The 18,931-nt window shown below is 44.0% G+C and overlaps 1 protein-coding gene across 2 annotated transcripts in view; it reads left to right on the forward strand.

The window, feature by feature from the left end:
* Positions 1-18,931, forward strand: part of LOC121550044 (anion exchange protein 2-like) — a 92,699-nt gene that overhangs the window by 60,382 nt on the left and 13,386 nt on the right. For both annotated transcript variants that reach the window (XM_041862124.2, XM_041862125.2), the window contains 4 exons: positions 9,685-9,809; positions 10,822-11,021; positions 15,800-15,936; positions 17,916-18,096. In XM_041862124.2, coding sequence (XP_041718058.1) covers positions 9,685-9,809; positions 10,822-11,021; positions 15,800-15,936; positions 17,916-18,096 — 643 coding nt within the window. The remainder of the gene's footprint in view (positions 1-9,684; positions 9,810-10,821; positions 11,022-15,799; positions 15,937-17,915; positions 18,097-18,931) is intronic.

Genomic DNA, 18,931 nt, shown 5'->3' on the forward strand with positions numbered 1-18,931 from the left:
TGGAGCCATAGCTGTCTGGGTTTGCAGCCACCTCAGGGGATGTAACGTCCCTCCAGGACACAGCCTCTCGTGACATCACACATCCCCTCCTCGGGACCGACGTCCTCGTCGGGTAAAGGCAGCGAAGAAGGCATCACGCCGGGAGAGGGCGTCCGCATTGCCGTGGTGCTTGCCAGACTGCTCTCTCTTCAACTCCTCCAACTCTAGGACCAGGGACTCAGCCTCCTGTTGTCTCTCCTTGAGTTTCTTACTGAACGCATCAGCCTTGGTTTTAGCAGAGTTTAGCTTCTGTTGAGCAGCTTTCAGTTCCTTCTCTCTCTCTGCCGCCGCATTCTTCATCTTGTTCTCCAACACCTTGTACTTCTCCTCTGCCTTCTTCTGGACCTCCTTACTACTGCGCAGGGTCTCCTCACACTCCTCGATGGTCCTGCGCAGCCTCTCCAGCTCCTCCTGTTGCTTATGGAAGGAGCTCTGTTGGAGTTTAGCCTGGAGGATATCTAACTCTTCTGTCTTCATGTCTAACTGTTGCTTTAACAAACGATACCTCTCAGCGGTCCCCTTCAGACCAGACAGTTCTTTGTCCAGATTCTGTAGCTCCGTCTCTGTGTCGGTCTGGGCACCTGCCCTCCCTATCAGAGCCCGGGGCGGGAGTGAGTAATTCGGAGGATTGCACCGGAGCCTTCCCAGGATGAGTCTTGCCTCTCCGTTTCCCGAGGTACTCGGGTTATCCTCTCCTGAGACTCTCTCCAGAGTGGGTAAAAGGCTGGGCAGTCTCGTCCAATTAGGACAGGGACGGGGAGGGAATCAACCACCCCCGCCGTCGTGTGTATGGTTCCCCGTGTGCTGGTCATTGTAAGTTCAGTAATGGGGTATTCTCTGGTGTCCCCATGGACACAGGAAACTGGGAGGACTTTCCCCGGGGGTCAGACACGTTGGGCCCACCAAATCCTTACGCACCAGGGTGGCCCGGCTACCAGAATCCAGTAAGGCCTCCACATCATGGTGATTCACAGTTACCGGGCAGGTGGGGGGTCGATCTGGGCCGCCATCTACGACTCCCAAGAGCGAGGCAAAGCGGTGTGTGGGTGCTGAGCTGGAGGACTCCGCAGTGGGCATAGGTTCATCGGCTGGTTTCCCACACTGCCAGGAGATATGTCCCATCTCCCCCACACCGGTAACACTGTCGAGTTTCCCCCTCCTGGTGTACTCTTCTTGGACCCGCCTGGTTTCTGGCTCCCCCTGGAGCCGGGATAAGTCCTGACGTGGCTGGGTTCGAGACCTTGGGGTCCTTTGGACGGGTTCTTCCCATTTGTGGTGGGGCCGCACTCCTGGGGTCTTTTCGGGAAGCATTCAGCATCTCCGCTGTGGCCTGGTACTTTTCCACAGCTTCCACGGTCAGATCAGCCGTGGTCAAGGCCTGTTGACTGATGAACCGTTTTGCCTCATAAGGCAGGGCGCGTAGGTAACGATCCACCACAACGGCCTCCACCACCGCCGCTGCTGTATTCCTCTGCGGATCCAGCCATTTCCTTGCGATTCGGACAAGTTCATGCATCTGCGCCCGAGGAGGTTGGTCTGGTTGGAAGGTCCAGCTGTGAAAGCGCTGGGCCATACCAAACTTTGTGAGTCCATATCTGCTGAGGATCTCAGACTTCAGGGCATCATAGTCAGTAACCTGGTCAGGGCCCAGGTCCCGGACAGCATTCAGCGATTCCCCGGTTAGAAAGGGGGCTAACAGACCAACCCACTGTTGCTTGGGCCAGGCTTCCCTAGTGGCCGTGGCCTCAAATGCATGCAGGTATGCCTCAATGTCATCGGTAGCTCCCATCTTAGATATAAAGTCACTTGCCTTTATTGGGCGGGTATTTTGGACCACCCTCTGTCTCTGCAACTGCAATTCCTCTGCCTTCAGAAGGTTGGCTTTCTTTTGCTCCTCCAAGAGAGCCACGTTTGCTTGCATCTGGGCTTGCTGGCCAGCAACAAGGGCTTTCAATATGTCCTCCATTTCAGTCGGCGGGAGCCTACGGCCAACTTGGAAAACTGGGTGATCAAACCTTCGGTATCCTCCTCTGACATGCACTATTAACGCTTGAGCGTGCCCGTATTCTCCACCATCTGTGACGTCACGAGAGGCTACACAGCTTTCAGCGGGATTGCTCAAGTAGTGCAAGGAGACCAGGTTCAAACAAAACAAGGATTTTATTATAGGTCTTGGGAAATTAACGAAAATATAACAAAATTCTGTTCTCTTGTGGCTCTTTAAGGGTTAACAGTTCAGGGATGTCTCTTCCACATCCAAAATCATAATTCTCACTCGCTCAGATAACTTTTCCCCAGCCTTACTGTAGTCCACGTTGCAGCTAGTGGCCAACCCAGCAAAAAGTCCTTCCAAATGTCTCTCACGTATTTCCACCGGTGCATATATCCAAAGGTGAGTATTTCCCAAAGGTAAGTATCTCCAAATCCTTATATTCCTCATGGAAGTGGACGTGCAGCACTCTTGTCCTCCAGAGAGCCCAGCTTGGAGACTGTGTCTCTTCCCTTTCCAAACCTTCAGCTCATCAGCTCCTCATTTGTTCCAGCTGCGTGGGAAGATTGGCCATAGAGGGGTGGAGTTCCCGACCATACCAGCAGATGGAGCCATAGCTGTCTGGGTTTGCAGCCACCTCAGGGGGATGTAACGTCCCTCCAGGACACAGCCTCTCGTGACATCACAATATATATATATATATATATATATATATATATATATATATATATATACTGGGAGACTAGTCAGCCCACTGACAAAGACATGATCAGTCTATAATTTTAATGGTAGGTTTATTTGAACAGTGAGAGACAGAATAACAACAACAAAAATCCAGAAAAACACATGTCAAAAATGTTATAAATTGATTTGCATTTTAATGAGGGAAATAAGTATTTGACCCCTCTGCAAAACATGACTTAGTACTTGATGGCAAAACCCTTGTTGGCAATCACAGAGGTCAGACGTTTCTTGTAGTTGGCCACCAGGTTTGCACACATCTCAGGAGGGATTTTGTCCCACTCCTCTTTGCAGATCTTCTCCAAGTCATTAAGGTTTCGAGGCTGACGTTTGGCAACTCGAACCTTCAGCTCCCTCCACTGATTTTCTATGGGATTAAGGTCTGGAGACTGGCTAGGCCACTCCAGGACCTTAATGTGCTTCTTCTTGAGCCACTCCTTTGTTGCCTTGGCCGTGTGTTTTGGGTCATTGTCATGCTGGAATACCCATCCACGACCCATTTTCAATGCCCTGGCTGAGGGAAGGAGGTTCTCACCCAAGATTTGACGGTACATGTGTCTTTGATGCGGTGAAGTTGTCCTCTCCCCTTAGCAGAAAAACACCCCCAAAGCATAATGATGGTGTTCTTGGGGTCATAGGCAGCATTCCTCCTCCTCCAAACACGGCGAGTTGAGTTGATGCCAAAGAGCTCCATTTTGGTCTCATTTGACCACAACACTTTCACCCAGTTCTCCTCTGAATCATTCAGAGGCCTGTATATGTGCTTCAGACGGCCCTGTATATGTGCTTTCTTGAGCAGGGGGACCTTGCGGGCGCTGCAGGATTTCAGTCCTTCACGGTGTAGTGTGTTACCAATTGTTTTCTTGGTGACTATGGTCCCAGCTGCCTTGAGATCATTGACAAGATCCTCCCGTGTAGTTCTGGGCAGATTCCTCACCGTTCTCATGATCATTGCAACTCCACGAGGTGAGATCTTGCATGGAGCCCCAGGCCGAGGGAGATTGACAGTTATTTTGTGTTTCTTCCATTTGCGAATAATCGCACCAACTGTTGTCACCTTCTCACCAAGCTGCTTGGCGATGGTCTTGTAGCCCATTCCAGCCTTGTGTAGGTCTACAATCTTGTCCCTGACATCCTTGGAGAGCTCTTTGGTCTTGGCCATGGTGGAGAGTTTGGAAAGTGATTGATTGATTGCTTCTGTGGACAGGTGTCTTTTATACAGGTAACAAGCTGAGATTAGGAGCACTCCCTTTAAGAGTGTGTTCCTAATCTCAGCTTGTTACCTGTATAAAAGACACCTGGGAGCCAGAAATCTTTCTGATTGAGAGGGGGTCAAATACTAATTCCACTATTAAAATGCAAATCAATTTATAACATTTTTGACATGCGTTTTTCTGGAATTTTTTGTTCTTATTCTGTCTCTCACTGTTAAAATAAACCTACCATTTAAAATGATAGACTGATCACAAAATCAGCAGGGGATCAAATACTTTTTTCCCTCACTGTGTATATATATATATATTTTTTAACTAAACAGGTGGGGCTCAAAACAGGTGGGAGTCTGCCCCACCTGCCCTGAATGACGGGTCGCCACTGAATGTAGGTAATATAGAGACACATCATTTTAATTTCATTCATAGGACATTTGAACAGTATTTAACCATTCAAACACAATCTTTATTTTTTACACTTCATACGTTGACAGTCTGAACATGTGGGGTTTGAACCTTCAGTGTTTGGTTCCCTAGCCTGGTCTTTTATTCTCTGTGCCACCCGGGAAGCTCTTACATCTTATTTTTATCAGTATATACAGTGCCTTCAGAAAGTATTCACACCCCTTGACCTTTTGGAGAAGAAAAACCGCCCTGGTCTTTGTGGTTGAATCTGTATTTGAAATTCACTGCTCGACTGAGAGACCTTACAGATAATTGTATGTGTGGGGTACAGAGATGAGGTAGTCATTCAACAATCATGTTTAACACTATTATTGCACACATTGTGAGTCCATGCAATTTGTTACTTAAGCTAATTTTTACTCCTGAACCTATTTAGGCTTGCCAAAACAAAGGGGTGGAATACTTATTTACTCAAGACATTTCAGCTTCTCATTTTTTATTAATTTTATAAACATTTCTAAAAACATAATTCCACTTTGACATTATGGGGCAGGGGTGCCTTTTTGGGTTTAGAAGTGCAGGGAACATAACCTGGCGGGGGGTCTGTCCTCCCCCAGAATTACTTTGGCCATCTAAAGCTCATTTCCTGCATTTTTACACAATCCAATATGCTGTCTCCATTTAGAACAAAAAGTAAGCCAAAATGTCTACAGTCATCAAGCCATGCATAATACAATTATTACATATGTTTATGTGATTTAATAAGACTGAACTAGATCAAAGGTAATTCAATAATAAATATTGTTGCACCTTTAACCAACAGCCTATCAAATGAAAAAAAACTCTTGAAAAAATACAAAGACTTTAATTGTCTTTATTAAGACATCCTCTATATCAAATTTCAGACAGAACGACCAGCCAGCCCGAGCTGCCTGCAGTAGTCAATAACTCAACTCTCTCCCAACACAATTTCCTTCCCAGTTCACACCTTTTCATTTTTTTAATTCCCAGGTTTGGAAACTAAACAAAAACCCCACATACACCTCAAATATACATTAACACACAGAAACAGCAAATCCTCCATATAATTAATCTCATAGGACTAATAGTACTGTAGAGCTCTTTTTACTTGCACACAATATAGCTGGGTCGCCCCGTCCTGCCTTTAGGGGTCCACCACCCTGCAGCGCCCCAACCCAACACACCCCACTCAGCTTTAGGATCTTAGTGAAACATTCATTATTGGTTTCGGGTGTGTAAGGCCATTGGTTTTGGGTGTGTAAGGCCAGAGTGACAACCCACAGGACGGCAGACCCCCAGGGCCAGGACTGAGCAACCCAGCAGCTAAGGATTCCCTAAATAGTTATTTCCCCTGACGTGGGCATGTTTTCAATACAGACTCCTTTAGTCGTACTGTATTCCATATAAGGCATCCAGACCTTAAGAAAGTTGCCCAGTATACCCTTAATCTTGTAATAAATCAAATCTTAGCTGCTATAAATGCTTGGTTACACAGTTTCTTCAGATAAGTCTCCAGTATCAACATTTCTAAGCAAACAAAAACAGGGAGAATCTGTAGACATGGTGAGATAAAATAACTCTGCCAGAAATCAGCCAGCCTTCACAAGACTATAACATATGCAAATATGTCCCCTTTTGTTTTTTACACCTCCAGCAGAGGAATGCCATTTCTGAGTGCATGTAATTCAGTTTCACTGGCATATAGTACGTTCTGTGGATGGCCTTAAACTGCAGTAATTTATGTCTGAGATGATATGAACGTGACTGGGCATTCAAATATATCTGTATCCATTCATCAACATCAATAGCTTCTACCAGGTCTTCCTCAAATTTTTGTTTTAACATGTTTTGTGTCATCGGGAAAAGCCTCTATCAGCCCTTGATACAGTTTGGAAATCAACTTTGGAGGTTTGTCAGACTGCCTTAAAATAGTATCTGGCTTGTCCAGTGTTTGCTGCACCAAGAGAATAAAGTGTTGTTTGTGCAAAAATTCACCTCTCCTCATCACAGACTGGTCTTCCCTGGCTGCCTGACCCTGCTGAGGCCCCTATCACCATCTGATCCTCCTAAAATGAGACATGACAAAGAATGACCTTGGTGTACATTTATACATTATATTATCCAAGAATATAATCATTGGTTCAATAATTGAAATCACCATTATTCCCAGATCCCAGACTGTAGCTTTAAGCTGAAACTGATGTCCTGTAGCTACTGTAGGTCTACCCATCAATAAAAAAAAAAAACGTTGTATCATTCACTGATATTGTTAATATAGGCCTACTGCAAAATTCACCTGAGCTCCGTGGACTGGTCTTCCCTGGCTGTCTGACCCTGCTAAGACATGATGAGTATAATGTTGTGTATTGACTGCACTAGAGGGCTGGATTCCCGGGGGGTGCCTGTGGGACCTACGGACCTACTGTCGGTGCGGTCAATCATTGCGGTGCGGTCGGCGTTTTTCATGCTGCGGTGGTCAGACAGACGACTTTGGGATGAAAATATTATTGTTGTCCCACAGATTATTTTGAAACGGTCCTCTTTCTGCTTTATATGCGTTAACCTATCAATTGTATTAAAAGCAAATGTTTCGCATTATTCACACAGTCAATTCGCTGCTTCAACTTCAGTAGCCTACCTCTCCTAGTTGGGCGTGAGAGTTCAAGTGTGCCTAGTATGTGTGGTCTCATTGAAATAGAATCACGTGGCAGTTAACTTGAATATGAAATTAACTGAAAAATGATTACGCTGTAGTTTACTACAGTGTCTAAATAAACATTGATAATGGTTAAATATTAGACTAGTTTACTACAGTGTCTGTAAATAAATATTGATAATGGAAAGAAGTGGAGAACGCTCAATCAACGAGAGTCGAAGTGCAATCAAAAAATGTAATCATCATTGTTAAAGGAAAGGGCACAACGCGCACATTGGTTAGGCTACTATGGTGAGCGAGCGTTGCACCTTTTCATTTTAAATAAATATTGATTACCCATTTATTTGTCTCTGCCTGCAAATCCTCCTCCTAAACGGTAGGCTATAACCTATAGGACTATGCAAAATGTAGCAAGTGTCGCTGTCGTCATTCTTGCTGCTTCCAGTTCAGTAGACATACCTGCGAGATCAGGTGCGCATGTGGTCTGAATTAAATAGAGTAGGCTATAGCCTACGCATGGGCGGAGAAGCAAGGGGCAGTTATCTTTCCAAGGAAATGTACTTCCTAAATAGGTATATGATTAGGCTATAACTTACTACATTGCATAGAAATAGGCCTAAATATTGAACACCCTTATTTCTTAGTCTGAAAATCTTCCCTCTCCTAAAGGTTAGCTCAAGAGAAAGTGTAAGTCTCTCCAACTCTGCGGTCTTCAAACTACATCTAACATATTGGCAGATATAGCCCAGTAATACAATATAAAGGCCATGTGAGAATCTCAGGTAATTTAACCTGTTTAAGTTATTTTTGCGCATTTGATATTGCCTTTAGGACGCAAAATTGCTGGGACCATGGCTGGCAGGTGAGCTGCGTCACATAAGCCTAAAATAACATTGCGGTACTGCGGTTGGGTTTGAGACCAGTTCTTGCGGTAGTGGGTGGGAGTCGGACAGAAAGCCAGTGGGTACGGGCGGTAGCGGGTGAAGAAATTGGTCCCGCGCACACCTCTACTGTGCACCATGACCGTGACGCCTGTAACGTTAGAGCTGTTTATTACTGTGTCAGTGTGAAAAGTAGGGAATTTGCAAGGGAAACTGACCGTTTAATAATGTTACATTGCTATACTGACTAACAAAACTCACAGTGCACTGAAAAAACGTCAGAATATCAATCTTCAATCGTTTGGCTGATAGTTTCATAGTTTGATTCAGGTCTAGTGTAATTGAGGCAGAAATAATTGCTAACGTTAGCCATCTTTTGGCCAGCTCCCTCTCTAGCCGTACATCAACTGGCGAAAGCTTGCCAAGTTCATTTACTTCTGAAACGGGACAAAACAAAGGCTACAAAACATTTCCGTACAAACCACAGCTGTTAGATAGTAATAATAGCCACGCTCTGTGGTGTCCGCGCGGTCCTAAATCCCGATGCCTGAACACTACCCGACCATTCGGAGGGTAGCCTGTTTGGAGTGTTCAGCCATCGGCATTTAGGACCGCGCGGACACCACAGAGCGTGTTGACAGGCTGTGTGAAAGCACCCGGTTGCAGCTTTTTGTGTCACATTGCAAATAATAAAAATACAAAAAGTAGAAAAAATACATATATATATATATAAATATATGCACTCACTAACTGTAAGTTGCTCTGGATAAGACCCTCTGCTAAATGACAAAAATGTAAATGTAATAAAACTGGGGGAGGACAAAACTGCAATTTCAGAATGTGGGAGGGACATGTTCTGTGGTGGTTGTAACAGATGTTGTGCACAACATTTTAGTGAATATTAGGAGAACGTTCCAAGGATATTTCATAACAAAATCTTTTAAAAAATAATATTTTTGGGATGTTATCATCCTAATGTTAGAAAACCCTAACTATAACTTAATTAGAATCGTATCTAATGTTCTGGGAATGTTCCCGGTTTGCTTGGACATCTTTCTTGTTTTCTAATTTACTTGACTATTCACTTCTATCTCTGTCAGTTGTTCTGTTTGTAACAGGATTCACATTAACTAAAGGCGGTTTAGCGAAACGGCAATATGCATATCTTACACAGCTGATGGCACCCTATTCCCTATTTAGGACACTGTTTTTGACCAGGGTCCTGGTAAAAAAGTAGTGCACTATATAGGGAATAGGGTTCCATTTAGGACACTGACATGTTTTTTTGCGGTGGGGCTGTGGTTCAACAGATTGAATCTCTCTGTCATATTTTCCACAATGAATATTTCAACACAAGCGTAATCATTTATGATTTGGGGTTACATTGATATGCCACTGACAACTATTGTGTTCTGCCGTAAAACATGACTGGTTTTAAACGGTGATGGTGTGAACATATGCATACAACATTAGTTGTCCCAGACATCACCCCCAAGCTTTTCTCATGAAGTTTTATTTCATTCTGGAAATGTTAAAGAAATCCTGAATTATTTTAAAAGCCTATTTATTTGCCAAATGTCTGCATATTTTTTTGTTTTATTTTTTAATATAAACCATATAGTAGTTATTTTCAATACTCTGTGTTGAATGAATATATATATATATAGTACACTCAGTCTTCTCAACTCAGGTAGTGTCTAAGTCCTAAATGTAACCAAGGCCCTCTCTCTCCTTCCATAGTTCTTTCTGTCAGATGAAGATCGCCTGGCCACACCTACCACAGACATCCCCCACCCTGCCCGAGGGCTGGAGGTTGTTCCCCAGTCTGGCGTGAGCACCGAACCTGAAGATGCCACCTCCACAGAGTGAGTACACCTCCCCATTTTCATTTCATTATAACCATAATGATGTGATCGGGTGAGAGAATTTTTGGCAGTTGAAGAGTGTCACCCTCCTTTGCGGCACAGCACAGCAAGGACTCTTTTGTAGCACGTAGCCTGATACTGCTCGCTTTGAGGCTTTCTCATTCGCTGATTGGATGAAAGAGGTTGTGTGCGTGTCTGTGTCTGTCGCCCACGTGTCCCGGTCTCCCTAGGGCCGGCCGGGACACACTTAACGTTACCATGTCCCAGGCATCCAGGCAGCCTGCAGGGTGCTGATCTAATAGGGCCTGATTCCCCAAGCAAGAACAAAGAGCCATATTTCACCTGTCTGTCTCCATAGAGAACACCAACCCTTCCTACTAACACACCTCTCCTCCCGACCCTCCACCTATGGCATTTAGTCTCGGGACACATTAGTGCTTTGTCTTGTCTGGGTCTGGCATAAAACTTTGTGGGCTCCCCTTTCATCTCCTTTCTCAAGTCTGCTGTAATATCACTCTGTGGACTTCCTTCTACTACTCCTAAAACTGCACACTACACATTGGAAGGTAGAGGTGTCAACCAAGTGGAATATTCTGACCGCAGAGGGATCTTTGGAATATAGTTGTTTTCTGAAACTATCAGCTTTTTGGAGACACTGAGTGTTTTTCGGTGTCGGAAGGATCTGCCTGGACGGATGAATTCTTATTGGGCATTTTCAATCTTTAGTTTGTCGATAGCTACATTCAGAATGATTTCATTTGATTAAGTGTTTTTTATTCTCCTGTGAAATGAGCTTTTCTGTATGTTTGATAATGTAGCTATCGTGTAGAAGGAGTGTAGAGGGAGACCAACAAACCATTCTCCTTTTGTATCTCAGAAAATGTGAATTTCGTCATTTACTGGCCCAGTCTCCTAGATGTAGTTATGTTGTGTAGCTCACTCCAGGTTCACATCTAATCTTTTGTTGACCTTAAAGTTATTAACTCTCTAATTTCTTTCTCTCCTCTCCCAGAAAGCCCTGTCCGGCCTCGTCCAGCAGTGACCCGTCCGAACCCACCCCTCTGATCCGCGTGGCCAGCCGCAGCTACGACCTGCAGGAGCGCCGGCGCACGGGCAACATGACTGGCACCGAGCAGGCCAAGTACGAGCGGATCCCCACAGACGAGAGCGAGGCGCAGACACTGGCCTCCGCCGACCTGGATGGGATCAAAAGTGAGTCTTGAGAAATATTGCCAGCCTCAGTCACTTCATGTTCAGCCCTTGTTCTCCACTGAAGCAATGTTTTAGTGCTTACTTTAATTGCACGGTTGTAGATATCATTTAATTCAGAGCCAAGACGACATGTGGATTCTCTCTTTGTTTAGACAGCATGTTATGTTCAAACTTCTACATTTTAAGGGCTGTTTTGTCCATTTGGAGATTTATTCGGAAGCCCAGTACTCTGAACTAAACTCTCCCTGACCTAAGAATCTAAACTCTCCCTGACCTTAGTGTTCACTCAGGCTACTGTGCCAGATTAATTTTTAAAGATGTATTTTTTACATTTTACTTCATCAAGTGCTTAATATCTTGCTCTTCGTGTGTGTGCAGCTGTGTGTGTGTGTGTGTGTGTGTGTATGCTTGTGTGAAGAGAAGAGTCTTTGGCTCCACTGAAGGTCGGAATGCCCTAAACATAGAGAAATAAGGGGGCACACGGGTACATTAATGAGGGGCACTATGAGTCAGTGTGCCCCCCCAACCCCCCATTGTCCTGTGACGTCCCCAGCTCCAGTGGCACCAGGGGTGATTTACGTCAGGGGCTCGACCCCTCAGCGGACAGTGGCAGCTTATCAGAGAGTGTGGCGGACATTGACAGAATAGGAGCGAAGTCCTCTAATTAAATTAGCCTGTTCCCGCTGTAAACTGAGGCCCCTGGAACCAGGCCCGAGTCAACCCGGTGGCTAATTGAGAAAGCTGCCCCTCTGGTTCACAACCCCCAAGTCATAAGTGCCAATAAAACTGTGGGGGAAGCTGAATTGCATGGAGATGATCTGATGTAGGTCCAGTGCCAACATGGGGCTACGTGACATAGAGGGTGTGGCCTTTGTGAGGGTCCCTGACCGCATCAGGAGTCTCCTCGTGTGGATCTTCTTTTATCTGCTTCCCAACACTGCAAAGCAGTCTGGGAAAGTGACTCTGCGGCTGGCCGCTGCTCAACGATCGGAATTATTAGATCACTGTCTCCTTCCCCTTTTGTTCAACCCTCCTGTTGTTAGCACCTCCACTAGCTAATGCACTTGGACAGTTTCTACCCTAACCAGGTCCGGTGGGGGTCAAGGAATGGCAACTTTTTCCTGCTTTTTTTCTAGCTCCAGTCCTGGACTGGAGCTTGAGATGGTAGAGGTCACGGTTCCTCATTCCCATGCCAGCTCTATGCCTGTACTACGCCCACCTCCAAGCTCCTCTCCTTCAAGAGTGCCAACCTTGCCCTGGCCGAGTCCCACTTCAGGACTTCCCAGACGCGCGCAACTGGAGTCCGACACATTGTGAAGCCTCTAAGGCGGATGAACGGTTCCAGTGGACAAAGCCCCAAGGTCTGACAAGGTACAGCGACACCTTACATTGAAACCCAGACAATGAACGAGGCTCAAATGACAGTAGATGATACTTCGTTCCTCTCCAGTTTCACTCGCGGAGTTTTCCAAGGACGTACAGGACAACTCGTTCTTTAGGAGAAATACTGTCATTTTTCTACACCCTCAGTTTTAGGTGATGAATTGATGAAGGTGCTCAACGACCAGGGTGTTTCTCAAACGGGGAAGGAGCCCACTGACAAAGGTAAGGTTAGTTCCTACCTCTGACAGGATCATCCACACCCTTTGCCGCCTTCCCTCTGAGATGTATCCGACCAGCTCTCTGCCATCCAGCCTCATTATTACATTGACGTTTTAGTCATTTAGCAGACGCTCTTATCCAGAGCGACTTACGGGAGCAATTAGGGTTAAGTGCCTTGCTTAAGGGCACATCGACACCTAGTCAGCTCGGGGATTAGAACCAGCGACCTTTCGGTTACTGGCACAACGCTCTTACCCACTAAGCTACCTGCCGAACCCATTTTCCAGACTGTCCTTGGTTTGCGGCAAGCCTGGTAACCCAACTAGGGTTTAATAGTGGGAACCGGGTTACTGAGATTTCCCGCCCAAACCCACTACCGTTTCCCAGGATAAATAACTGCGAGAAACCGGTAAATTATAATAAATTATTTATATGAACAGCTTGACGTGAAAAGGAACAGTGAAGTTATATGCAATGTCTATATCGGTCTTCTCTACGGCCTTCTCTGCTATCTGCATGATCAATCATCAACGCTCAGGGTGGGGACAGACAGCGCATCTCATATGCAGTTCACAATGCATGGATCATTTCATCAGTGGGTAACTTTTTTTCTCGTGACAGGTACATTTGCTGTAGCATAGTCTATGCCATCCAGCCTCATTATCCAGACTGTCATAGCCTATGCTACAGTAATATTAGGACTAATATAACTGAATGTGCATCTAATTTACACATCTCCATCTGCTTTTCAGGGGGTCACCTTATTCTAAAAAAATTGCAGCTGCAGAGTTTTAAAACGGCCTATCCTTTGAATATCGTTGCTTTAAATCACTCGAGTATCGTTGCTTTAAATCGGTGCTCACGTGAGAACGGTGTTTGGCTCTCTCCATTGCATCAAAAATAGGTAATTCTGTTAGAGATTAATATATTTACAGTTGCAGCCAAATATATTGGCACCCTTGCACTTTTCTTAAATAATTCCCTATTTCTTCTAAAATAAGTTGAAATTCAAAAAATGTTTGCTCTCCTCACTTTATTGGATTTTCAACATTGCAAAACCAATTTAATTTTTGTGAACTTAAGTTAATGATTTTAATTTAACAAATACAATTATTGGCACACCGGCGCTAGTACTTGGTTGCACCGCCTTTGGCCAAGATAACGGCCAACAAATGAGTTGGATAAAATAAAATATAAAGGTCTCTGTGTTTTTGGAGTGCAATGTTCAACCCACTGTCCAAAAACTGTTTGTCTGATGAAGGTTGTGGATCTTCCAGCAGGACAACCCCCTAACACACATCAAAGCACCCTGAAGTTGTTCAAGAAGAAACGCTGGACTGTTCTGGAGTGGCCAACGAAGAGTACAGATCTGAATCACATCCATTACCTATGGCAAGAGCTGAAAACAGCAGTTGGTGGAGGGTACCTCTCAAACATTGAAGAATTAGAGAAGTTTGCTGCTGAAAAGTGGGACAAATTGCTAGTAGAAAGTTGCAGCAAGCTCATTGATGGCTACAAGAAGCGTTTGTCTGTAGTTATCTTGGCCAAAGGCTGTGTAACCGAGTACTTGCTCTGGGGTGCCAATGATTTCCTACATGCCATGTCTTTATTTTCTAAATTAATATTGTAAACTTAAGTTTAGAAAAATAAAGTGGGTAATTCTGCAATGAATCCAATAGCAAGGTATGGAGAACACATTATTTTTCAACTTATTTGAGAAGAAATAGGGAATTCTTTAAAGATGGACTATGCAGAAATCGCTCCACCATTTCCTGGTTGCCAAAATTCGAATAGTTCGCTTAATTTGTGACAAAACAAGCAAGTATAGTGTAGAGAATCATTATACCTTCTAAACAGCTGTGAAATATATTTTACATAGCCCAAAATATTGTATTTTCAGCTATTTGAAGCTGGTGTGCAAAACAAAGTAAAAGATGCAAAAAATTGAAAGTATAGAAATAGTGTGCATACAACAACAGATCCTATCACATCTTAGACTTTCTTTTAATGAGAATTACACATTTCTAAGTGAATTTGGTCGGGTCGTCCAAAAAGTTACATATTGCAGCTTTAAGAAAAGTGCAAGTGTGCCAATGTATTTGGCCGCTATATATTCTGTGCCTTTTGCGATGTATTATCATAGCCCTTGACTTATTTATTTCACATTGTGTTGTGTTACAGCCTGAATTTAAAATTATTTAAATAGATGTTTGTGTTACACCGCTGTACTCCACACATACAATTCGAGCAGTGAATTTCAAACACAGATTCAACCACAAAGTCCACAAATATTGAATCAATTTTGAATTCAGGCTGTAACACAACAAAATGTGGAATAAGTCAAGGGGTATGAATACTTTCTGAAGGCACTGTAGCAATAGGTGCCCTTCTTTACGAGGCATTGGAAAACCTCCCTGGTCTTTGTGGTTGAATCTGTTTGAAATTCACTGCTCGACTGAGGGACCTTACAGATAATTATATGTGTGGGATACAGAGATGAGGTAGTCATTCAAAAATCTAACCCAGAAATTCCAGTCCATATGATACAGTATAATACAATACAGTACAGGAATACAGTCCACACTCAAAAAGATTACTGGAGCTTGTTTCATTTATTTACCCAAGAGAGCATACATCTATGGGCTTTTATGTTTTTCTGTCATGCGTAATGTACGGTAGCCTATAGCCTATCATATGTATTTGATAACGGCACAATCATTTGGGCTTTTTTGGGATTGGGCTCATAACATTTATTTAATGTAGGGCTCAGATTGTATCAGGCTTGAATTTTCATGCCGCTCAAAACTCTAACCAAATCCAGACATTTATATGCTGTATATGGTTTAGAATGACACTTGCGGTTTTGGCGGGAAATACCTGGTTACCTGGGAGAAAAGTGATTTGTTCTCGGGATGGAACATTTGTAAAATACCGGGAAAATATTAAACCCTAAACCCAACCCCACAGCAGTGCCAGGTGAACAAAGCAACAGCCTGGCCTCTGCGACTGTGGGACTCTGAGATGTGATCTGGTATTGGGATAGTGGGGGCCGTCACAGAGCCAAGAGCTCAGTGTTGGGCAGACCACTGTCTGGGGAAAAAGCTGCAACTCTACAATGGATGGGGGTGACCAATACTTGATCATTTCATGTTGTTACCTCTCCTCTCTCTCCTTAGGCCATCGTTTTGAGGATGTTCCTGGGGTACGGAGACACCTGGTCAGAAAGAGCACCAAAGGCCAAGTGGTGCATGTCGGCAAGGACCACAAGGAGCCCAGCACACGCAGCCACAAAAAGGACCGGACCCCACATGAGGTGAGCTACGGAAAATACTACCTGTAGTACCCACTCCTTTGCTGATGTTGGGACACATTGTCACATCCCTTGTTTCAGATATGATAGAGTTTTATTTATCAGATGGTTTTCATGGATTTGCTGATGTTTTTGGCAAGGATGGTTTAAAAGTAAATATGGTTAATTGCTTCTTGATCCATATTTAAACAAATAAATAATACTAAAATTGGAACATCAACTGGAAAATCCAGCAAAAATATTCCCCCTCTGAATTTTGTGGATGGGAGAGTGGGCAGGACACAATACATTTTTTATGAATGAGTTCTTTCCTTTCACACACGCAAAAGAAAGGGGCAGAGAAGAGCTCATGTAAGGAGACACCGGGTTCTCCCTGAGAGAGGGAGCCCTGTTTTATTAACACATACACACAGGTCCCCAGCAGCCAGGTAAACAACAGGTTTATCTCAGGGTAACGAGTGTGTGGGGGGTAGATGTAAGGGTCCCCTGCTCTGTGCGCGGATCGGTGTTAGTTGTCAGTATGTTGAGCCCACGCCTCCTCCTCCACCCTCTCGCTCCTTCCAGTCGTTACCGCCAGTGGTTCTGTACCGTTCTGCCTCCCGGCCAGACGGCATGGTCATACTGGACTACTCCGGCCAAATGGCCCGGCCCCAGAAGGTGAGGCGGCTTAGCCGGCCAAATACATGTTCCAGGAGTGTGTGTGTGCATGTAGCGACGGGTCTGCACGTGAGGGTAGGTGCAGTATGGTTACTCGATAATCATTAGTTGTGTTGTTGGCTTGGTACTAAAACAGGTAGTGATGGGTTGGGTATCACTAACTCATCAGCATGGAGTTCGATTGGTTTATCTTTAACCAGCCTTTTGTGAAGTGATAAGGCTGTATGGTGTAATACTGTGTTTCTACTCATGATAGTTTCTACTGTATTTCTACTGTATTTTTACTCATCACAGTTTGTGGATATGTGAGAAAAACCTAATTTAAACAGAGCATCTATTGAGCTCATAAAAATGGTTTTCACTGAAATGTTGCATTTGCATGTTGCTTAGGCTATTTGCCACTGCCTATATTTGAGAAGTGTATTGGCATTGTGGAAAATGTCATTGCATATTTGTTATTAATATAACCGAGTAACACTGGTGAGTGTGTTTCTGTTTGATGTCAACATGCAGCGCAGACCTGGGTACAAGTACTATTTGAAATCTTTCAAATACTTTGAGCGTTTAATGTCTGGAATGTCAGATGGACGGGTTTGCAGTTTTTTGACTATTCTATTGGTCCATTAATCCAGGCAAGCTCAATCAAGCACAGATAAAGTATTTGAAATGACTTCAAATAGCATTTGAGTCCAGGTCTGATGCAGCTTTCATTGTTTTAAGAAGTCAATAGGTTCAAGGACCAGTGCCAACTACTTTCACACTTCACACTTTGAAGAGTGAAACTAGATAAGCAATTACATATACATATAGTTCTATTATATAATTATTTTTGACTGTCTTTAAAGAAACAGCATGAGCCTGAGAACAGCTAGCGTTAATTCTAAAACAACATTTGGAGAATAATCAAATCAGAAGCAGATACAGCCACATTAAGCATACTGAAAACAATTTCTCCTGATAGTTCAGCTATTCGGATCCTCACTGAATCTAATCAGAATTGCTCAATGATAACTTGGATTGAAGGAGATGCTGGCTTGAACATTTACAATTCAGACTCCAGTATGAAAAATGTATAAACTCACTAACTGTAAATCGCTCTGGATAAGAGCGTCTGCTAAATGACTAAAATGTCAAATGTAATGTCTATGGGCATACAAGGAAAATGCTAATATCAAGAATATTGACTTGCATTGGTTTTTGGACAAACATGCTAAAAGTGTGCTCTCTTACCTTGTCCATAGACTGATTTACAGGGTAAATTAACCAATGTCATTTTGTAATTTGGGTGTACTATCCCTTTAAATTCAGCCTGTCTCCCCTCTCAGGTGTTTGTGGAGCTGAACGAGCTTATCATGGATAAGAACCAGGAGATGCAGTGGCGGGAGACGGCCCGTTGGATCAAGTTTGAGGAGGACGTGGAGGAGGAGACTGACCGCTGGGGCAAACCCCACGTGGCCTCGCTCTCCTTCCGCAGCCTGCTGGAGCTCCGCAAGACCATCTCCCATGGTAGGAGAGAGAGAAGAGACTGAGGGAGAGGAGGGAGAGAGAGGGAGCGATTGTGTGTGTTTAGAGAAAGGAGACTCTGTGTGCAGTGTTTCCCCTATATGAATCGTTGCCGCCACCCCTAAATCGTTGCTGCTGCTCCCAATATTTGTTTAAATATTTTTTTTCATATTCGAGATATATATATACAGTGCATTCGGAACTTATTCAGACCCCTTGACATTTTCCCCATTTTGTTACGTTACAGCCTTTAAATTGATTAAATAAAACATTTCCCTCATCAATCTACACACAATACCCCATAATGACAAAGCGAAAACAGGGTTCTATAATTTTTTTGCAAAAAAAATGTATATAAATACCTTTTTTACATAAGTATTCAGACCCTCCTGTTTCCATTGATCATCCTTGAGATGTTTCTAGTAGTCCACCTGTGGTAAATTCAATTGATTGGACATAATTTGGAAAAGCACACACCTGTCTATATAAGATCCCACAGTTGACAGTGCATGTCAGAGCAAAAACCAAGCCATGAGGTTGAAGGAAATTTCCATAGAGCTCCGAGACAGGATTGTGTCGAGGCACAGATCTGGGGAAGGGTACCGAAACATTTCCTGCAGTATTGAAGGTCCCCAAGAACACAGTGGCCTCCATAATTCTTAAATGGAAGAAGTTTGGAACCACCAAGACTCTTCCTAGAGTTGGCCACACTGCCAAACTGAGCAATCGGGGGGGGAAGGGCCTTGGTCAGGGAGGTGACCAAGAACCCAATGGTCACTCTGACAGAGCTCCAGTGTACCTCTGTGGAGATGGGAGAACCTTCCAGAAACACAACCAT

This window comes from Coregonus clupeaformis, chromosome 34 (assembly GCF_020615455.1).
Source record: "Coregonus clupeaformis isolate EN_2021a chromosome 34, ASM2061545v1, whole genome shotgun sequence".
NCBI classification, from domain to species: domain Eukaryota; kingdom Metazoa; phylum Chordata; class Actinopteri; order Salmoniformes; family Salmonidae; genus Coregonus; species Coregonus clupeaformis.